General features: G+C 45.6%; 1 protein-coding gene across 2 annotated transcripts in view; it reads right to left on the bottom strand.

Annotated features, from left to right (window-relative positions):
- The window catches only part of ZDHHC14 (zinc finger, DHHC-type containing 14), a 328,836-nt gene that overhangs the window by 18,478 nt on the left and 287,742 nt on the right, over positions 1–22,616 (bottom strand). For both annotated transcript variants that reach the window (XM_006868453.1, XM_006868454.1), the window contains exons 4-5: positions 22,390–22,527; positions 17,829–17,877 (exon numbers count right to left, since the gene is read on the bottom strand). In XM_006868453.1, coding sequence (XP_006868515.1) covers positions 17,829–17,877; positions 22,390–22,527 — 187 coding nt within the window. The remainder of the gene's footprint in view (positions 1–17,828; positions 17,878–22,389; positions 22,528–22,616) is intronic.

Raw genomic sequence — 22,616 nt, 5'->3', positions numbered from 1 at the left:
CAAGGTTGTATCATCTGCATATTGCAGGTTGTTAATGAGTCTTCCTCCAATCCTGATGCCATGTTTTCCTGGTGTTCATATGGTCGCTATAAGTTGGAACCGATTCAATGGTACCTGACATCAGAGAGAAGTGAGAGGAAGTTGGCAATGGCAGTGGAAGCCCATTTTATAGGCAGCTGGAAATGTATTAGGTCAGAAAAGCGATTCCCATGATAAAACACACAAAACTGCTGTTGCGAACTGCTTCATTGGGATTCCAAGGCTGTGATTTTTATGGAAGTAGACTGCCTCGGTTTTCTCTCTTGGAGTGGCTGGTGGGTTTGGACTGCTGACCTGTTGGTAGGCAGCTGAGCACTTTAGTCACTTTGCCACCAGGGCCCTAGTTCACATGACAGTAGTTCCCAATGCCAACTGTGAGTTCTCCCACCCCTAGGAGACAGCGAGACCTCCGATGCTGTCTTCTGAGAGTGGCTGTAAGATCCTCACCATCCCCAGTCTGGAAGTAGGGCATGGAAGGATTCCTGAAACGTGTATGGAATTGGAAATGACTTGGACAAATGATTATTTGCAGATTCGACTCCATCGGGTCTCGGCGTGCCCTGTCAAGTGCTTCCTCTGGGTGTTTCTGGGCACCCTGCCTGCAGCTGGGATAGTAACAGTGGGGAAGGGGAACCTAGGTCTGCTTTCAGGGCAAGACTAAAATGCCAGCGATGAGAGAACGTCAGGCTCATGGGAGGGTGGGAGTGGGTAGGTCATGACAGGTGTGGAGAAGGTGTGGGCAGAATGGCTGGGAGAACCAGGAAAGGCTGGGAGTCACTGGCCCCCTTTTTGGGTTCCCATACTTTTCTCAGCAAAGTACACCATTTTCTTGTAATTTCAGGAGGTTTCAAGGCTCCTCCCCTCCATCACCATCTGTCAGTTTATCTTTTGTGATGGTTTGCAAATTGCTACATGGACTCCTGGTGTGGGGCTGGAGGATCAGCACTGGACTGTTAACCATTAGTCAGGACTTCAAACCCACCAGCATGTCCTTGGAAACCCTACACAGGGTCACTATGAGTCAGTACTGTCTCGACAGCACTTAACAACAACATGATATGGTGCTGTGGGATAAGCATTGGACTGTAAACCATAAGGTTGGTGGTTCAAACCCACCAGTTGCTCCTTGGAAACCCTAACCAGGTTCACTATGCATTGGAACTGCCTCAATGACCCTTAACAACAATGCAGTGAAAGTGTTCCACTAGTAACAGAAACTGACGTTTGAACCCGACAGCCGCTCTGAGGGGAGAAAGACGAGACAGTCTACTTCTGGAAAGAGGACATCCTCGGATACCCTATGGGGTGGTTCTACTCTGTCCTGAGGATGCAGTGAGTCAATGGCAGTGAGTTCAAGTTTATTTACTTGTTGTGATGCTAGAAGCTATGTCTCCAGTATTTCAAACACCAGCAGGGTCACTGATGGTGGACAAACAGGTTTCAGTATAGCCTCCATTCTAAAAGAGACTATGAAGAAAGATCTGGGGATCGAAGTCTGAAAATTGTTGTGAAGTGCTGTTGAGTCACTTCTGACTTTGGCCATGTATAGGGTTTCCGAGGCTATAAATCTTTGAGGTAGCAGAAAGTTTCATCTTTCTGAAAACGAGCCAACAAAAGGCAACACAGTGCTCAAAGACGAGCCCCTAGGTTGGAAAGGTCATAAAGATGGCTCAGGGCCAGGACACGTTTCGCTCCATTATGCGAGGGTGATATTAAAATGCCCGTCCATGGCTGATGACAACACGGAGTGTGCACGTGAAATCATTTTGTAACATAGACAAGTGACAGTGGATTATGTAGCAAATCATTTGAAAATCAGTCGTGGCTCTGCCTATGAAACGACCCACGACAGACTTAGTTCTCAAAAAGTTTGTGTGGCACGGGTATTGATACAACTCAGGAAGAGCATTTGGACATCTGCAAACAAAATTTGGACCAGTAATGGAAGGAAAGTAAAAGTTTCTTAAAAACAGTTGTTGCTGGTGACAAGATATGGGCTCATCACTACGAGCCTGGGGTAAATGGCAAAATCTGGAATGGAAATATCTTCAATCGACAACCAAGAAACAGGTCAAAAGTCAACCCTCAGCTGGAAAATCGATGCTGACAGTTTTCTGTGATTCTCAAGAGCCAGTATTGGAACAGTATCAGGAAAAAGGTTCAACTATCAACAGTGCTCCTTACAGTGAGATGCTCACTGAAGAGCTGAAGCCTAAACTTCAGATTCAATGCAGACGACTGCTATCCGAGGGCCTGTGATCTTATGTGACAAGGTACATCCACACATCTCTTCCCACACCTTTGACACTATGCAAATACTTCGTTTTGAGGTGTCAAACCATCCTCCCTATAGTCCTGATTTTGCTCCCTCAGATTTTTACCAGTTTGGTTCTCTTAAAGTAGCCCTTCAAGGGTGAAGGTTCATCTCTGATGAAGAAGTGAAGACAGCAGTGCTTTTGTGGCTTCCGGCTCAGCCTAAAATATTTTTAAATTAGGGAATATGAAAACTTGTTGACTGATGGACAGTGTATTGAAAAGCAAGGAGAGATTATGCCAAAAAAAATGATGCATTTGTCTTTTGTAAAAGTTGATTAAAATAAATGCTACAGCCACAGTGAGGATAATTTCTGACTCACCCTTAAACGTAAGGAAGACATGACTCAGTGCCAACTTGATGGCAACTCCCTGAGGCTCCTCCACAGACTCACACAGATCCTGAAATAAGAACCTCTGATGTATTCTGACCCCTGTCATTTTATAGCTAGGAAGCTGAGGCCCAGAGACATTAAGTCACTTATAAGCGTCCATGACATGGTCTGCCAATTTCTGGACTAGAACCCTTCCAAGTTCTCAAGCTATGGTCATGGGCTGGCCAGGCCTTTGTGACTTGTGTGATCTCCGGATCACAGCAGCAAGGTAGGAGTCAGTGTGAAATGTGTCAGTCCTACGGCTTTCAAACCACCTCTGCATGAAGATTCGTATCTGTCAACATGAGATACATAACCCTTCTCTCCACCTTCCAGCACTCCGAACCAAGTACCATGACAGATGCGGTTTCATTTCATGACATCTGTGTTTGGATGTGTGTTTCTGGCCAGGACTTCCTGGATTCCAGAATGGTCAGTGAGAGTTAAGCCCACCCAGTGGCACCACAGAAGAAAAGCCTGGTGATTGCTTCTGTAAAGATTAAAACAAACAAAAAACCTGTTGCCATGGAGTTGATTCTCACTTAAGGCAGGCCCGGGTGTTGCTAAGTAGAACTGAGCTCTGTAGGGTGCTTTGGGCTGTGTTTCTTCTTAGAAGCAGATAGCCAGGCCTTTCTTCCGTGTCACTTCTGGGTGGGTTTACACCACCAACCTTTAGGTTAGTAGTTTAGGTTACCAACCTTTAGGTTAGTAGTTTAGGTTACCAACCTTTAGGTTAGTAGTTTAGGTTACTAACCTTTAGGTTAGTAGTAGTCAAGTACAACCATTTGTGCCACACAGCGAGGCCACTGAAGAAAGCCACAAGTAGCTGAGTTCACAAGTCCAGATCGACTAGACAGCAGTGGGCTTGGCTGTGGTTTTCTCTGAGTCTCATGTCTTCTTCAGGCTTTTACAACAGGCAGCACTGGGGAGGTGTACCCCAGATTTATCTGTGAAACCACTCTCATTCCAAACAAGATCCCCAACAGAAATGTTTACATGGAAGTTGACAAATAGACTAGAAAATTCATCTAGACAAGAAAATGTGTCAAGACAGGCAAGGCATTCAGGAAAGAAGCATTTTCTAGTAAATGAAAGGGGATCACAGCAGAGGAACAACAATGGGGCAGAGAGTGGGTACCTGGATAACACATCTTGTTGCTGTTGTTAGGTGCTAGCGAGTCGATTCCGACTCACAGTGACCTGACACACAGCAGAATGAAACACTGCGTGAACCTCCACCATCCTCACAATTGTTACTGCTGCTGCTGTGTCAGTTAATTTTGTTGGGCAGAGACCAGAGGTTCTCAAAGTGTGGGCCATGGAACCCCAGGGATCCCAAGACCCTTGTAGGGAATCCTCCAGGTCAAAATTAGTTTCATCCCAATACCAAAGCATGTCTTGTCTCATTGTCCACTGTGGAGGCTACGTGATGTCTGGTGAGGGCACCGCACAGACATCGACAATGTCCTCTGGTTTGATGGATCTGATTAGTATTTGCTCCTCCACATAATAAATACCAATTGATGTATTTTACATTAAAAAAGCTCTTTGAGGTCCTCGATTTTTAGGCATGCAAAAGGATCCTTTTGTGGCACTGTGGGTTAAGCACTGGGTTGCTAGGCAAGGTTGGCAGTTCAAACCCACCAGCTACTCCTTGGGAGAAAGATGAGGCTATCTGCTCTTATTAACATGGTCAGTCCTGGAGACCGTAAGCAGAGCGGCTCTCCCTGGCCCTTTAGGGTTGTTAGGAGTAGGAATCAACTGGGTGGCAGTGGACTTGGTTTAAAAGGGTCTTGATGTGGTGGGAGTCCGAATGCGGCACTATAGAATAAGCACTGAGCTGCTAAACGTAAGGTCAGCAGTTCAAACCCAACAGTCATTCCTTGGAAACCCTCTACAGAATCGCTGAGTTGGAACTGACTTGATGGTACTTAACAACAACGAACAGTCAGATGGGACTTGCTGGTACGGGGTTCAATTTTCATTGGGGAAAGGGTCTTAGGACCAGAGAGTGTGCGAACCCCTGGAATAAAACAGCAAGTGAGGTGCTTCCTGGTTATCATGAGAAGACACAGTCAGGAACTATAACTCGCACAACACACACAAAAATATCTTAGATACTTCTGGGCTCAAGCGTTAAGAAACAAAAGGTAAAGGGACTAAAGAAAGATGGTTTTCTAAATTGTATTATTTTGGGATGAGAATATAAAACACAAACTGAGGAGCCAGGTTGAGACATTTCTGTATACGAACAGTGGAAAGACTGGGAGAAAAGTATTAGTCAAAGATACTTAAAGAAAAAAGGGGACAAAGGGCATGAATTAGTACATTATAAGGGAATTTTTTTTAAAAAAGGCCAATACATAAGAAAAGAAGTGCAATCTGGTTGTTATCCAGCAAACAGAAACTGAGACAATGAAACTCTCCTCCCCAGTAAACTCAAAAATACTGACAAGACTGAGGATGCCCAGCCAGGACTTGGGACAATGAATGGGAACAATCTCTTTAGAGGACAAATTGGTATGTTGATCAGTCTTTAAAATGTGTTTGACTTTCAAATCAGAAGAGTCCACATTCACTTGTCAAGCCTCGGGAAAGACACTTGCACACAAAGAAACCTTTTAGGTGCTGTCGGGTTGCTTTTGACTCATAGAGACCCTGTACGCAACCGAACCAAACACTGTCTAGTCCTACGCCATCTTCACAGTTGTTATGTTTGAGCCTACCATTGCCGCCACTGTGTCTATTCATCTTGTTAGGGGTCTTCCTCTTTTTCACTGACCCTCCACTTTACCAAGAATGTCTTTCTCCAGGGACTAATCGCTCTGACACCAAGGTATAAGACATGGAGTCTCACCCTCCTGGCTTCTAAGGACATTCTGGCTGTACTTCTCCCAACACAGATTTGCTTGTTTTTCTGGTACTTTGGACTCACAGTACTTCTGATATCCTTCTCAACACCACATTTCAAATGTACCATTTCTACGGTTTTCCTTGGTCAGTGTCCAATTTTCACATGCATATGAGGTAAGTGAAAATCCCACTGCTTGGGGCAGGTACACCTTAGTCCTCAAACGGACATCTTTGCTCTTGAACACTTTGAAGAGGTCTTGTGCAGCAGATTTGCCCTAATGCAATATGTTCTTTAATTCTTTAACTGCTTCTTCTATGAGAAGCATTGATTATGTAACCATGTAACATGAAGTCTTTGACAACTTCAATTGTTTCTCCATTTATCTTTATGTTATTTATTGGTCCAGTGGTGAAGATTTCTGCTTCCTTTACACTGAGGTGTAATCCATACTGAAGGTTGTAGTGTTTGCTTTTCATTGGTAAATATTATACATCTTCTTCACTTTAAGCAAGCAAGGTAGTATCATTTGCATATTGCAGGTTGTTAATGAGTCTTCCTCCAATCCTGATATTATGTTCTGCTTCATATAATCCAGTGTCTTGGAATATAAGCTCAGTACACATACTAAGTATGGTGGAAGGATACAACACTGAGCACACACCTTTCCTGATTTCCAACCATTCAGTAGCCCCTTTCTCTGTTCTAACAACTGCCTCTTGGTCTGTGTTCAGGTTCTGCATGAGCACAGTGAAGTGTTCTGGAAAACCCATTCTTCACAATGCTACCCATTGTTTGTTATGATCTATACAAAAGAACCAATAGATCTATTTTGGAAGAAGTGCAGCCAGAGTGCTCCTTGGAGGCCAGGATGGCTAAACTTTGTCTCTCCTACTTTGGACATATTGTCACGAGGGAACAGTCCCTGGAGAAGGATGTCATGCTGGGTAAGATGGAGGGTCAGAGAAAAAGAGAAAGACCTCTAACGAGATGGATCAGCCAGGTGGCATCATCGATGGCATCAAGTGTGGCAGCAGTAGTGAGGTTGGCCCAGGATCAGACATTGTTTCGTTCTGCTGTGCATGGGGTCACTATGAGTCGGTTCTGACTCGATGGCACCTGACAACAACAACAACATACAATGTAAAGCCTTTGAGTAGTCAATAAAGCACAAGTAAACATCTAAGGAGCTCTGGTAGCGTAGTGGTTACAAGTCGGGCTGCTAACCTCAAGGTTAGCAGTTCAAAACTACCAGCTGTCCCGTGGGAGAAAATGAGGCTTTCTGCTCCCATAAAGATTTACAGTCTTGGAAACCCTGTACAGGGTCACTATGAGTCGGAACCGACTCTACAGCACACCACTACCACCACCAAACATCTTTCTGGTATATTCTGCTATAAGCCAAGTTTCATCTGACACTAGAAATGAGAGCCCTAGTTCCACATCCTTTTCTGAATCTGGCTTGAACCTCTCTCTGGCGGTTCCCTGTCAATGTACGGTTGCAGTCCTTTTCGAATGATCTTTAACAACATTTTACTTGAATGTGGTAGTAATTATATTGTCTGAGGATTTCCAAAATCCGCGGGGTCACACCTCTTTGTAATGGGCACAATATGGGTCTCTTCGGATCAGTTGGTCAGGTAGCTGTCGTTCAAATTTCTTGGCATAGATGAGTGAGTGCCTCCATTGCTGCATCAGTTTGTTGCAAGATTTGTTTATAGTCCATCAGTTCTTGGAACCTTGCTCTTTGCCGATGCCTTCAGTACAGCTTTGACTTCTTCCTTCAGTACTATTGGTTCTTGGTCATATGCTACCTCCTGAAATTGTTGAACAGCAACAATTTCTTTTGGCACAGTGATTCTGTATAGTCCATCCATCTTCTATTAATGATTTTTACAGCATTCAAAAATGTGCCCTTAGAATTCCTCAATATTGCCAAGTACAAGCTTGAATTTTGTCTTCAGTTCTTTCAGCTTGAGAAATGCTGAGCATATTCTTCCCTTTTGGTTTTCTAACGCCAGGTCTTTGTACATTTCATTATAATATTTGACACTGTCTTCTCTTGTTCTTTGAAATTTCTGTGGAGTTCTTTTACCTCCTCATTTCTTCCTTTTGTTTTAGCTTCTCTGTGCTCAAGAGCAAGCTTTAGTCTCTTCTGACATTGATTGTTGTCTTTTTTTTCTTTCCCATCATTTAAATTATGTTTTGCTTATGATATTCTTGATGCCCATCCCACCGGAAGATCCTCGGTTGTTAGTGTCTAATGCATCAAATCTGCTCTTGCAATAGATACAAGAAAATACATTACCTTGTCTTTTGAGCATCAACAAAGGAAGAAATCAAAATATCTATCAACAGGAGAACATAGTTCATCTGTACTCTGGAATTCTGGAAAGCATTGCTATGAAGAATGAAGTAACTCTGTATTATTTACACAGAAATGTCTGCAGGAAGCATTTAAGAATCAAACTGTGGAACAATGCATTCAATATGATCCTTTCTTATTGCTGATGTTAGGTGCCATCAAGTCAATTCTGACTCACAGTGATCCTGCCTACAACAGAATGAAACACTGCCTGGTCCTGCCTTATCCTCCCAATTATGATGTTTAAGCCCGCTGCTGCTGCCACATTTCATTCCAGGTCTACCTCTTTTTCACTGACCCTCCATGTTACCCAACAAGATGTCCTTCTACAGGTCTTCTGCAGTAGATTAGCCCAATGCAGTATAGGTGATTTGATTTCTTACTGTTGCTGATCTAGCTAAAATGTAATCCTTGACAGCTTCAATCTTTTCTCGGTGATAACATGATGTTGTGTATTGGTCGAGTTGTGAGGATTCTTTTCTTTACATGGAGGTGTAATCCACACTGCTCCTAGATATCAACAATCCCCCATTTATTCGTAGATGTGTACACATGCACAAATAACACAAATACCACTCTTATTCTCTCTTGTTGTGTAACAAGACCCCCAAGGAGATCAAGTGACACAGTGGCTGAAGCAATGTGTTCAAAGATATTATGTTTGATGGTGCCGTAATGGACACGGTTTTGTTTGGTCATACACGAGGCTGCCGGTAGCTGGAACTGACTTGACAAGCACCTAATCACAACATGTTTGCACACCTATGTAGTCAGACTCTTAGAAGACCATCAGAAGAGCATGAAGACTGCCCACAAGGATCACCATGAAGTTAGGAGACTGAGTAGGAAAGACAACTCCTTTCACTTTTAGGTTTCTAACAATTTGAATTTGTTTACAATGAGAATATGTTCTTGCATTACTTGGGGGAATTTACAAAACCAGCTACCCTCCCCACATCTAATCTTTGTGAGATACAATCAGATGCTTATTTTCTGCAAGACTGCCTTGGCCATGCTGGCTGGCATGGCTGCAAGAATCGCTGAGTGGAGGGAGGGGCCAAATAGCCTGTCAAGGAGGACCAGCTGCTCTTGTTTTCTGGGATCCTTTAAAGATTGACAGATGAAAGGGCCCGGAGAACCGGGTTATTAGCACACACCACGCCGCCGCCTCAGCCATTTTTCCATGCTGTCGTCTGATGCGCTTCCTTTCTGTGGGGCTCAGCCTGTTCCCAGACACTCCCAAACTCCAGTTACCCAGAACATACATTAGGCCAGCCCTGCCTTTCCAACAGGGAGGCGTGGCTTGAAATTAATGCAGGTAGCAGACGGAAAGTACTTTCTGTCCCGCTTGATTCACCCAGCACTGGAAATTCTTCACTTGGGGACAGCTGACCAATCATAATTACAAGTGACTGATCCTTTTAATTGGCTGCTAGTGCGATGCTTCCCAGGGAAGACTGCGTATCAGCAGGCCTCCCATAACGGGGTCTTACTCAGGTGGTGCTTTTGACCCTGGGCATTTCTGCGCATGTCCCCTCTCCCCACCGGGGCCACCTTCCAAAGCCGATAAAAGGCCAAGGCTCCATCGCCACCAGGGGGCGCCCTGACACGGGACTGGTAACGCTTCCCGCGCAGCTGTAACAACACAGTTACTTCCAAGCTTACCATCCATGGTACGTGCAAGTAACCGGCACCAAAACCTAACTCAGTTGCAGAGGGTCCTAAAGTTTAGACTTGTCATCAGAAGGGACCAGTCCCTGGAGAAGGACACCATGTTGGGTGAAGTAGAAGGTCAGCAAAAGAAGAGGACGACCCTCGATGAGATGGATTGGCACAGTGGCAGACACAACAGGATCCAACACAAGAGAGGTTATGGGAATGGTGCAGGACCCGGAAGTGTTTGGTTCTGTGGTACGTGGGGTCACTCTGAGATGGAACCAACACAATGGCACCTAACAACAACAAAGTTAACTCTAGGCCCATTTGGAGGCTCACTCGTGTGATCGTTGATTCTTAATTGCTTCAAATGGAACACACTGTCCCCCTACGCCCTTTCCCACAGCATCCTCTTGTCCTGCCCCCACACTTCCAGCCATATACAGCTTCTCCTCAGAACAGAATCATTTGGCCCAGGCTCCAGGGTTTAGCTGTCAAGGCACACTGCACTCATGAATTCATAACTAAGGACAGACTAACAACTACAGGCCGGGGTTCAATCCCCAGCCAATGCCTCATGCACAGCTTGCGAGTTGCTATGATGATGAACAGGTTTCAGCAGAGATTCAGGGAATAGGCAGAAAGACCTGGAGATCTACTTCCTAAAATTCAGTCAATGGATGCACTAAGGAGTACCATGGTCTGACCCGCAACTGGAGCAGGACCTGGTGCAGGGCTGTGCCCAGGACACACTGCCTCTGAGGATGAACAAATGCATAGTCCTGGGCCAGCCCACCTGGCTCAGGCAGGCATCTCTGCCTAGGACCCTGTCCTACTACGTCCTCCATCTTTCAGAGTCCAGTGCAAATGCCACATCCTCAGAGGACGTGTGTCTCCTTTATTTTTATTACATATGAAACATATTCTGCCTTTAAAAACTCAGTTACATCCCAGACCCTGGCATCAGCGGATGCTGATTGGGAAGGATGGGTCTTGAGTTTGTGTCTTACTCTCTGACCTCCCCCACTGCACTCTGCCTCTCTGATAGTCAGGGAGGAATGTTCTGGATGTTGTGACCCCAGCAGGTTTTGCATTCAGAGGCGGGTGGGTATTCAACAAACATCTTTTCAAGAAAGAGATGCCCATTAAATTGCAAACCTGCCTGGCCTCTTTTGGTGACCCTTTTGTCCCTTTCTCTGGGGCCAGGGGGATCTTGAAAGATTGGACCACACAAACCCAAGTCCCCCTTCCCTACTGACTCTCTGATCCAAGAGGGCCAGGGTGGCCATGGCCACAGATGCAGGGAGGGCCGACAGCAGGGCTGCGGGGAGGAAGGAGGCGGAGGTTGAGAGCTCCAGCCCTCAGCAAAGGGACCAGAGGGCTCCCTCCCAGGTGTATCCAGAACCCATCTCTCACAACCCAGGAAGGGGGCACTGAGAGCTTGTGAGTCAGCCAGGGAATCTGCATCACCCCCCGCCTCCTCCTCTTCCTCCTCCTGTTCATCTCCTTGGTCACTGGACACCCTCCCATCTCAGTGGACTTGTAGGGTGAGCTGGGTGAGTTTTCTCCCTGCTTGGCCACTGGACACCCTCCTGTCTCAGTGGACTTGTAGGGGGGGCTGGGTGAGTTTGCTCCATGTTTGGTCACTAAGACACTTTCCAGTCTTGTCAGACTTATAGGGGGAGCTGGGTGATTCTCTCTCTTCCTTCTTGGCCACTGGACACCTTCCTGTCTTGGAGGACTTGTAGGGGGGGCTGGGTGAGTTTGCTCCATGTTTGGTCACTAAGACACCTTCCAGTCTTGTCGGACTTGTAGGGGGAGCTGGGTGATTCTCTCTCTTACTGCTTGGCCACTGAACACCCCTGTCTCTGTGGACTCACAGGCTGCGCTAGGTGATTCTTTTCTTCGGAATCTGTGCTGCTGGGTTTTATGCAAACTTGACGAAGGGTTGTCCATAATTTGTGTCTATATTTCTGCAAAGATGTCTTGGTTGGTTGTCGACGAGCCACTGTCTCTGACCTATCTCCCTTTACAGAGGACATTGCTGTGGACGGGACATTTTGTTAATGCTGGGAGAAACCTTATCTGTGTCCCATATCTCATCAAAGCATCGTGATATCATGGTCAAGGGGTCAGACATAAGGTCACGGAAGATGGCCAAACAGTCATTTTCTGACAAAAACCTAGAGGCAGAAAACCAGAAGGGAAAAACACACTCAGCATTTCTCAATCTGAAAGAACTGAAGAACAAATTCAAGCCTTAGGTTACAATATGAAAGGATTCTATGGACAAAACACTGAAGGATGCAGGAAGCATCAATAGAAGATGAAAAGAATAAACAAGTCCCTGTTGGTGTCCAACCATCTCAGGACTTAGCACAGGATCAAGAATTAATGGTACTGAAGGAAGACATGCAGGCCGCGCTGAAGTCAGTGGAAAACAAAGCTCTGGGAACCGACAGTAAACCAATCAAATTGTTTCAACAAACGGATGCAGCTTTGGAAGCACTCACACATCTATGCCAAGAAATTTATAGACAATTGGCCAACAGAACGTGGAAATTATCTAGCAGTATCATTAATACCATAAAACCCAAAATTTTCTTGAAGATCATTTCTTTTTAAATGTAGCAGTACATTAACAGGGAGCTGGCCAGCATTTCAAGCTGGACTCAGAAGATGTGGAATAAGGGATATCGTTACTGATGTCAGATGGATCTTGACTGTAAACAGGGAATACCAGAAAGATGTTTCTTTGTGTTTTACTGACTGTGCACAAGCGTTCAACTATGTGGATAACAAATGATGGATTATACGGTGAAGAAAAGGGAATTCCAGACACTTTACTGTACTTACGCAGAACTTGTACATAGACTAGAAGCAGCTGTTTGAATAGAGCAAGGCAATACGCTCTGGTTTAAAATCAGGGTAGGTGTGTATAAGCACTGTTTTCCTTTACTATACTTATTCAATCTGTATGCTGAGCAACCAATCTGAGAAGCTCGACCGTCTGAAGAAGAATATGGCATCAGGATTGGAGGAAGACACAACAACCTGCGATATGCTGATGACGCAACCTTGCTTGCTGAAAGCAAAGAGGACCTGAAGCCCTTGCTGATGAAGATCAAATAATCCCATCTTCAATATGGATGACGACTGAATGTAAAGAAAACAAAAGTCCTCATAACTGGGTCAAGAAACAACATCACGATAAATGGAGAAAAGATTGAAGTTGTCAAGGATTTCAGTTTACTTGGATCCACGATGCATGCTCATGGAAACAGCAGTTAAGAAACCAAATGACGTTTAGCATTGGGCAAATCTTGACACAAAACCTTGTTAAAGTGTTAAAGAGCAGAGATGTCACCTTGATAACAAAGGTGTGCCTGACCCAAGCCATTGGTATTTTCAATGGCTTTGTATGCATACTAGGAGTCCCGGTGTGGCACTGTTGGATAAGCACTGGACTGCAAACCATAAGGTTGGTGGTTCAAACCCAGACACTCTCTACAGGGCCACAGAGTTGGAACTGACTTGACCGTACTTAACATTATGCATGCTAAACACTGGACAATGAGTAAGGAAGATTGGAGAACTGATGCATCTGAATGTTGGCAAAGAACATCAGAAAGACCACGGACAGCTACAAGTACAAATCAACCTGTCTTGGAGGAAGTATTGACAAAATGCCCCTTAGAAGTGAGTATGGTGAGACTTTGTCTTATGTACTTTGGACATGCCATCAAGAAGGACCAGTCCCTGGAGAAGGACATCACACTTGGTAAAGTGGAGGGTCAACAAAAAAGAGGAAGATCCCTAATGAGATGGAATGATACAATGGCTGTAAAATGGGATCACACAACAATTGTGAGGATGTTGCAGGACTGGGCAGTGTTTCGTTCTGCCGGCTCTATGGCATCACCACCAACAAGTATACACACACACACACACACACACGTTTCTGTATGGATGTATGTCCACAAACACGTGTGCGCATTTAAGTGCATTTTTAACCATCAATCCTGTCTCCATCCTTCCTGTCTAGATCTACCGGAAAAGGCAGAGAGGGAGGTAACGGTGGCCAAGGACTCTGAAGGGACCCAGCCTGCATGTGACTACCTGATTTCCAGGGCACACCCCTGAAGGCCTGTGTGGCTGGCAGAACAGCCCCCCACACCCTGGAGCTGGCCCTGTGGATATGCTACCTTACACGACAAATGGGACTTCGTAGATGTGACAAAAGTTGTGGACCTCGAGATGGGAGAGGATTCTGGATGCTCTAGGTGGGGCCCACGTGGGTCATTTGTGTCTTTAAAAGTGGGCAACCGTGAGGTCGAGTTCAGAGAGGGGAGGAAGAAGAGGCAGGGGAGGTCCACGTTGCTGGCTTAGGAGATGAAGGAGCATATAAATCAGGGGAGCAGGAGCCCCCCAAACTGAGAACCCCAGCCTATAGCCAGCAAGGCAACAGGAACCTCGGTCCTACACCCTAAGGAACAGCGTTCAGCTGCAAACTGAATGTGCCTGGGAGAGGATCCCCACCTGAGCCTCCAGGTAAGGTCCCAGGCCACCTACACCTTGGTCTGTCTTGTGGGACCTGGAGCAGAGAAACAAGCGTGGCCTGCTTGCCTTCTGGCCTACGGAGCTGGGAGAGTAACACGTGTGTGTTATTTTAAGCCACTGAAGGTTGTGGTTGTTACAGAGGCTTGCTGTTGTTGTTAAGTGCTGTGGAGTTAGTTCTGACTCATAGCCATCCTGTATAGGGTTTTGAAGGCGCAGCCGGTGGGTTTGAACCACTGACCTTTCAGTTAGCAGCCTGGTGCTTATCTTACAGTGCCTCTAGTGCTGCGAAAAGCCTTGGTCTGGAGTCCAGGTGGATACAACTTCTGAAGGTGCCAGGAGTGGTCATGTCCACTGTGACTGGGACATGTGCTGCCCAGCTCATGAAAGGGGACGAGAGACGCTGAAATAATGCTGCAAGGGCAAGGAGACCTGCCAGCACCTAGAGGTCAGCACAATATGGAAAGGGGGTGGAGGCTGAGACTTCAACACGTTTTCAAACACTAGGTCACAGAGAACATGCCTTATCTAGGAATGATGTTTTGAGGGAAAATACACTAAAATCCGTTCTGGACCAAATAACTAGGTGCATCTCATCTTCCTTCTTTCAGATGAATGGGCTCCTCTAGCAAAACCAGCAGCTTCCTTCAAACATAGCACCTGTTGTTAGGTGCCACTGAGTCGGTACTGGCTCATAGCGACCTTATGCACAGAAGAACGAAACACTAACTGATCCTGGGCCAACCTCATTACTGTTCCCACACTTGTGTCCATTGATGCTGCCACTTGGCCAATCCATCTCGCTGGGGGTCTTCCTCTTTTTCTCTGACCCTCCACCTTACCAAACATGATATCCTTCTCCAGTCACTGGTCCCTCCTGAACAATATGTCCTAAGTATGAGAGATGAAGTTTGGCCATCCTTGCCTCCAAGGAGCACTCTGGCTGCACTTCTTCCAAAATGGATCTATTGGTTCTTTTGGCAGTCCATGGCACTTTCAATATTCTTCTCCAACACCATAACTCAAAAGCATCAATTCTTCTACGGTCTTCCTTATTCACTGTCCAGCTTTTGCATGCATATGAGGTGATTGAAAATACCATGGCTTGGGTCAGGTGCACCTTAGTCCTCAAGCTGACATCTTTGCTCTTCAACACTTTAAAAAGGTCTTGTGCAGCAGATCTGCCTAATGTAATACATCATTTGATTTCTTGACTGCTGCTTCCGTGAGTGTTGATAGTTGATTCAAGAAGAATGAAGCCCTTGACAACTTCAATCTTTTCTCTGTTGATAAGAATGTTGTTTATTAGTCCAGTGGTGAGGATTTTTGTTTTCTTTATATTGAGATGTAATCCATACTGAAGGCTGTGCTCTTTGATCTTCATCAGTAAATATTTTAAGTTCTCTTCACTTTTAACAAGCAAGGTTGTATCATCTGCATATCGCAGGTTGTTAATGAGTCTTCCCGCAATCCTGATGCTATGTTTTACTTCATAGAACCCAGATTCTTGGATTATTTGCTCAGCATACAGGCTGAATAAGTAAGGTGAAAGAATACAACCTTGCTGCACACCTTAATTTTATACCATTCAGTGTTCCCATGTTCTGTTCCAACAACTGCTTCTTGGTCCAGGTACTGATTCCTCATGAGTACAATTAAGTGTTCTGGAATACTCATACTTTGCAATGTTGTCCATAGCTTGTCATGATCTACACAATCCAAAGCCTTTGCATAGTCAATAAAGCACAGGTAAACATCTTTCTGATATTGTCTGCTTTCAGCCAAGATCCATTAGACATCACCAATGATATCCCTCGTTCCATGGCCTCTTCTGAATCCTGCTTGAACCTCTGGAAGTTCTCTGTCAATGTATGATTGTAGCCATTTCTGTATTACCTTCAACAAAACTTTACTCGTATGGGATATCAAAGAGATTGTCCAATGATTTCCACATTCCGTTGGGTCACTACCTAGGCTACCTAAAATGAGGGGCAATAAAGGCACGGAGTGACTGGCTTACAAGGTTTCTAAGAGGGAGTTTAAGTTTAATAGCGTGTTGGGGAAGAGTTCCCACTAAATAGTTTCCATCTTGTCTAGATGGGTCTGGTAAAAGAGATGGGGATATGATTCTTATGATTCAATAGTGAGTAATTGTTATCATGACTAATTGCGAATGTCACAATTGTAAAGGTAGAAGTTTTGTAACAAAAACATGGGAGTAATTAATCTTACAGTTCAGAAACAGAGGACCCTAGGACCATCAAGAGAGAAGAACACAAGCGGAATGCGAGACCTTATCCAGAGAAGCAGCGACACCAGAGATGGAGGCAGAGATGGGGACATGGAGAGAGGCAGCAGCTGAGGATTCTCGATTCATGGGAAGAAAAGGACTGAGAGCTGGTGGCCAGCAGTTCAAAACTACCAGTGCAGTTCCATGGGAGGAAGATGACGCTCTCTGCTTCCGCAAAGATTTACAGCCTTGGAAACAGGGTCGCTATAGTCAGAACCGACTCCATGGCACACCACCACCACCACCAATCTTTACAGCAGCAGACCGCCTCATCGTTCTCCCACAGAAGCGAGCGCTGGGTTCAAACCACTAACCTTTCGGTTAGCAGTCCAAAGCTTATCCCATGGTACCACCATGGCTCCTGAATTGCATAGTATGTACACTTTACTGTTCTTTACTGATGAAGGTGACTGCTCGGAGTAAAGTGGACTGCCAGTCCAGTCCAGCTGACATGAAGAAGAGGGGGAGCCCTTCTGTACCTGAAGCAGAAACATTTCCCAGAAATGTAACAGTCCGTAATACCCAGGCGCTGTCTGGAAGGAGAAAGTGCTCATCAAGTCACACGGCCTGAGGTGGAAGCTGGAGACACTACGGAGTCCGACGCAGCCCCTGACAGAGTCCACACAGCGTGTCCAGGTGAGTTAGTTCCCACCTGCTGACTGCAGACCACGAAGCAGGCCCACGCATGGCAGCGGTCCATCAACATTCCATACTGCACTCCAGCTGATCACAATGAAATCCGACACCATGCAGTCACAGCCATAACCCCAGACTAGATGCCACTGAGTTGATTCACTTCCAACTTATGGCAACCCCACGTGTTTTGGACAAGATCTGCACTCTACAGGATTTTCCATGGCTGATGCTTCAGAAGCAGATTGCCAGGCACTTCTTCTGAGGCACTTCTGGGTTGACTTGAACAGTCAACTTTCTGGTTAGTAGCCTAGCATTTAGAGCTCCCTGAACCAACCTGACATCACACGAATCAAAGTGGGGGTGGAAAAGGATTCATATTGGATTTTCAAACTGCGGCTGCTGCTATTAATGCCATTGAGTCAGTTCCGACTCATAGTGACCCTGGAAAGGGTTTTTGAGGAGCAGCTGGTGGGTTTGAACTGCTGACCTTGTGGTTCACAGTCCAGCGCTGATCCTACAGCATTGCATCAAGAGTTCAGAGCACTTGAATTCAAACAATACAAAGTAAGTCACTTAGAGGCTCAAGCATTCAAATGCTCTGACTCATATATGTTAATATTAGGAAGCATTTTGGCTGCTTTACAGAACTCCAAGGAGTAAGATTTATGAGGAGAACAGCGCAGGCTGCTGAGGGGGTCTGGGAACAGTGGGGAGAGCACACAAACATAGAAACACCAGAAAGGATATCTTGCAGGGCTATCCTTAAGAGCATTTAGAATTCCTGTTTGCTGCGAACCTGTGGGAAAGAAACCAGCGTTTAGTATTCAAACACTCACCTCCAGATCAAACAGCTCAGCTGCTGAAAGCTCCTGTAACTCCATCAGGACCACAGGGGTCTGAAGATCAATTAAATAATCATATTTTGCCAGTATTCCCACACCCAGTTTACTGGTGGGAGGGGGAGGTTCCACTAAAGTTATTCAACAAGAAAATGGCAGATTTGTTATGAGGCTCAGCTTCTCAGGACATTATTGCACTAAAAGCAGGTGAGGGTCTGCACACTTATCCACACGTTATCCTTCCGACTACTCCTTTGTTTTCCTCATTTTATTAGGAAAACAGAACACTGGATGCCATTTCTTGCCCCCACCTTCTCTTTTCTGAAAGACTGTTTTCCCAAAGTTTGTTAACTTTTGACCTTGGTAAATCTATCACCTAGGCTACAGAGAAAAGAGGTCTTTCTGTGCACCCAAGTAAACAGCTCAGAGGCCTGTAGTTGGTGATGGACTCCCTCAGGATTTCAGACCTTGTAACGTGAGCCCTCTGCTCAGGAAGCATTTCATCAGGGGCTTGAACACACATGCATCCGACAAGAAGAGATCTGTACGTGCTGTGTTGGCATTGTTTGTTTTAACAGAGCGGCACATGGGGCTCTTCACAGCACCATCATGGGGGAATGCTACTGTGCCCAGTCTCAGGGAACAGGTACTACGGGGGGTAGGGTGGGGGAGAAGGGGCACTGTGGCATCTCTGGACACACTCTGGACCCTGTGTGTGTGACAGAAACAGGGTCAGAGTGTGGGCAGCTCAAGAGTGGGCTGGCTCCACATTCCTCTTGGAAGCCCCTTCCCTTTGAACCCACATCTACCACTGGGGCACACAGACTGGCAGAGGCACTGTGAGAAGGAATAGGAGAGAAATGTGCTCAAAATTCTCCCCCTTCTCTGCCATGCCAGCAGGGTAAAATCAGTGAGTAGCTGTGGAAAGCTATGGGAGCCAGTGAGACAAAACTGGAAGCTAATGAAATGCTTTTTCCCTCCTAAACCCTCCTTGCCTCTGCAAAGAAATCCTGACTTCTCCTTCCCAGGTGTTTCTGAGCCTCCTCTCCTGCCTCATCGTCCTCACTCAGAGCTAGTCTCTGGCAGAGAATGCCCAAGAACATTCTCCAGCAGGTATCAAACAGTTCTGGGCTCCATCAAGGTTTTCTGAATCTTAGGGGTACAAGAGGGGTCACATAAACATGTCAATCCTTCCCAAAGTACCACATTCCAAGACCCGTGGGGCTTGTGGAGAGTGGGGCAGAACAAGAGGAAAGAAAGACTTTCTTAACTTTTTGTCCACAATATCCAAGTATTTAAATACATCCAAATATCTAATATTATCTCTAAAATATAACTTGCAGTCAGAGAAATTCTTAACACTGTTTTCAAGAAAGACTGGATTAACACTATATATGAGGAGGCTTCATAAAGTTTATGGGAAAATGCCATTATCTTTTAATTCCATTTTTCCACTAACTTTTTGAAGCCCCCTCATCTTCAAAATATTTTGTCCAAAAGGTAACATGCATGCAGACATTTGGGACAGGGGACTGGGTTCACACTATATGAGTATAAGCTGCTTCTATGTCGGTTCTGACTCACAGAGACACTGCATAGGGTTTCTGAGGCTGTCAACATTCACAGGAGTAGAAAACTTCACCTTTCTCCAGAGCAGCAGCTGGTGGATTTGAACTTCTGACCTTGTGGTTAGAAACTGAACGTATAACCCACTATGCTACCAAGGCTTCCAGTGACCATGGTTAGTGGGAGCTGGGGTGAATGGCACTTCAGAGAAGACGTAAGCACAGTGCATAACCCAGGGGCAGATAGCGCATGTGAATGTGTTCCCGGAATGTGTGTGTGTGACCATGCAGGTGCAAAGTGGCCCGTGGTGTCTGGATGTGCTGACAAGGCCATAAACAGAACGAGCATTTGCAAACTGTGAGAGATAGTATGAAGATGTCACATGTCATCTTTGCTGCCTCCAAGTCGATTCTGACCCGTAGTGACCCCACCTGTGGATGGCATTTTTCAATGCCACAGATACAAGGGAAAATCGGGACACATTCTTCTCTAGTTGAAGAATATACAGGCATACCTTGTTTGTTGCACTCTGCAGATACATATTTTTTTTATACCAAATGAAGGTTGGTGGCAACCCTGGGTTGAGCAAATCTATTGGGCCATTTTCCCTACAGCTTGGACTCACGCTGTGTCTCTGTGACACATTCTGGGAATTCTCACAAGATGTCAAACTTGCTCTCCATCATGCTCTGCACACTGGATGTCTATAGAACACGGGACAGAGCGTATGTGGGACTCGCTTCACTGCGATACTGTTTATTGTAGTGGTCTGGAATCGAACCTGCCATATCTCTGAGCCTGGATTATGGAACTCTGGTGGCACTGTGGGCTAAGCACTGGGCTGCTCATGGCGGCTCTAACCCACCAGCTGCTCCAAGGGGGAAAGAGGAGGCTTTCTTCTCTTGTAAACAGTTAGTCTCAGGAACACTAAGCAGCAGGTATGGTGCTGTAGGATAAGCACTGAGCAGCTAACCATGAGGTGGGTGGTTCAAACCCATCAGCTGCTCCTTGGAAACCCTACGAGTCAGAATCGACTCGACAGCACTTAACAACAACAACAGGGTTGCTGTGAGTCAGAATCGACTTGAAAGTGAGTTTGGTGTGATGAGTATGGCTGGAATGGCCTCTTTGTGATTCTGAAGAGAGAGAGACTGTGGGTGACGATCACCATTGTGTGGAAAGGCCTGTGAGGAGAATGGGAATTGTCATCTTCCAAACCCACCCAGCTATGCCTCAAACACGTCTTAGACATTGGTGTCAGCTTCATTCGCAATGACTGCAGGGATTCAGAGTGGGAACCAGGGTTCAGATGCACATGTGGTCTTGACTGGGCTCATAGTCACGAAGAACAAATGTGATGCACTTCACCCCACTGCTTCTCCAACCCCGACACAGACCCACTAGAAGAGAGGGGGAGGGAAATGTGCACCCCAACTTCAGCCTGTGAACCCCCACCACACTGGAAGCAAGTAGGGGTGTGTTTTCAGAGGCTTCTGGAACATTCCAGGAAGAGGCTCTGCACGTTTCAGCAGGCAGTTACGCTTCAGCATTGTGGACACGAGGCAATGCTAGTTTCTCACGGTGCTAATAGGGTCAGCACTGGACTGTGAATTACAAGGTTAGCAGTTCAAACTCACCAACAGTTCACAGTCACCTCAGCAGGGGTGAGAACACCAGGCCAGCAAGTCAGAGAAGGCCCGAGAAGTCATGTGGTCTGGCCCAGGCTAATTTTTAAGTTGATCATTCTGTATGGCCCATGAATGGTGTTTATAAATTTTGGCAGAAAAAAGGTTCCCCACCCCTATAGGGTTGCTATGAGTTGAAACTGACTAGGCCGCACTTAACACAACAACAGCACTCAAATGGAGTTTGAAATCTATGTCTTTCAGAATAGGGAATGAAAATGCCACTTGCTTAGGCAAATATAGATTTTAATCATTTACATCCACTCTTAATTTTTAAGTAAAATTGCTTCCTTATATGTTTGTTGTTGTTAAGTGTCATCGAGTCGATTCCGACCCATAGTGACCCTGTACAGGGTTTCCGAGGCTGTAAATCTTTATGGGAGCAGGAAGCCTCATCTTTCTCCCGCGGAATAGCTGGTAGTTTCAAACTACTGACCTTGTGGTTCACAGCCCGATTCGTAACCACTACACTACCAGAGCTCCTTTTTCCTTATATGTTAGGGGTCATTTATTCATGGTCTGACAGATAATTGGGAAAAAAAACCCCCAAAACAAAACAGATAAAGACTTGCAAGAAAACTTAAGTCTTTATCCCTACATATTTTGCCCTCTAGGGAGGATGGCCACTGCTATGGCACTGTGGGATAAAACACTGGACCACAAGGTCAGTTTGAACCATGAGGTCAGCAGTTCAAACGCACTAGTTGCTCCTTGGAAACCCTACATAGGGTCACTATGGTTCAGAACCGACTCTATGACACTTAACAATAAGGCCAGGGTGACTGCTCTTGTCTAAGTAGATAAGACATTGAAACCAAAGGCTCAGCCACCCAGTGGGCATCACTGCAGGATGGCGTCTTTTGTGCCAGGCGAGGCAACTGTTTTTCCAGGACAGCCCTTAGCAGAAGGGAGAGGGAAGCCACAGGGTCTGAATAGGGACAACGCCTGTGTCCAGGAGAAAGTCTCACTGGGCAAAGTAAACCCCACCCAGTTATTGTCATTCTGGAGACACCCTGTTGGCATGATGGGGATGGGAGTGAAGAGGGAGGAGGAAAGGGGAGAAAGGAAAGCGGGACAGGCTGCAGATGAGGAAAGGAAGAAGGAAAAGGAGAAAGAAGAGGAAGCCTGAAATGATCCAAACATCCAATCAAAATGAAATCATAGAACCAAAGTCAGGCTATGGTTACATACATAATGTGATTCCGCCAGCATACTTACGAAGGGTGACGTGGGTAATAACGAATGCAAATATAAAGACTGTCAGAAAAGACAGAGATAAAATAAACATATAAAAAAATCTGTAGTTTCTTTGCCCCACACAGTTGCCTACCCAGGGACAGTGGTGATCAAACCGTTCTGAAATGAGAGGCAGAAAGAAAAAAAAAAAAAAAGGAAATCAATTAATAAAATGCTTTTTTTTTTTTTTACTTAAGGGAGTATCGCCC

This window comes from Chrysochloris asiatica, unplaced genomic scaffold (genome assembly GCF_000296735.1).
Source record: "Chrysochloris asiatica unplaced genomic scaffold, ChrAsi1.0 scaffold00117, whole genome shotgun sequence".
Classification (NCBI taxonomy): domain Eukaryota; kingdom Metazoa; phylum Chordata; class Mammalia; order Afrosoricida; family Chrysochloridae; genus Chrysochloris; species Chrysochloris asiatica.
This window is presented reverse-complemented; position numbering and strand designations above follow the sequence as displayed.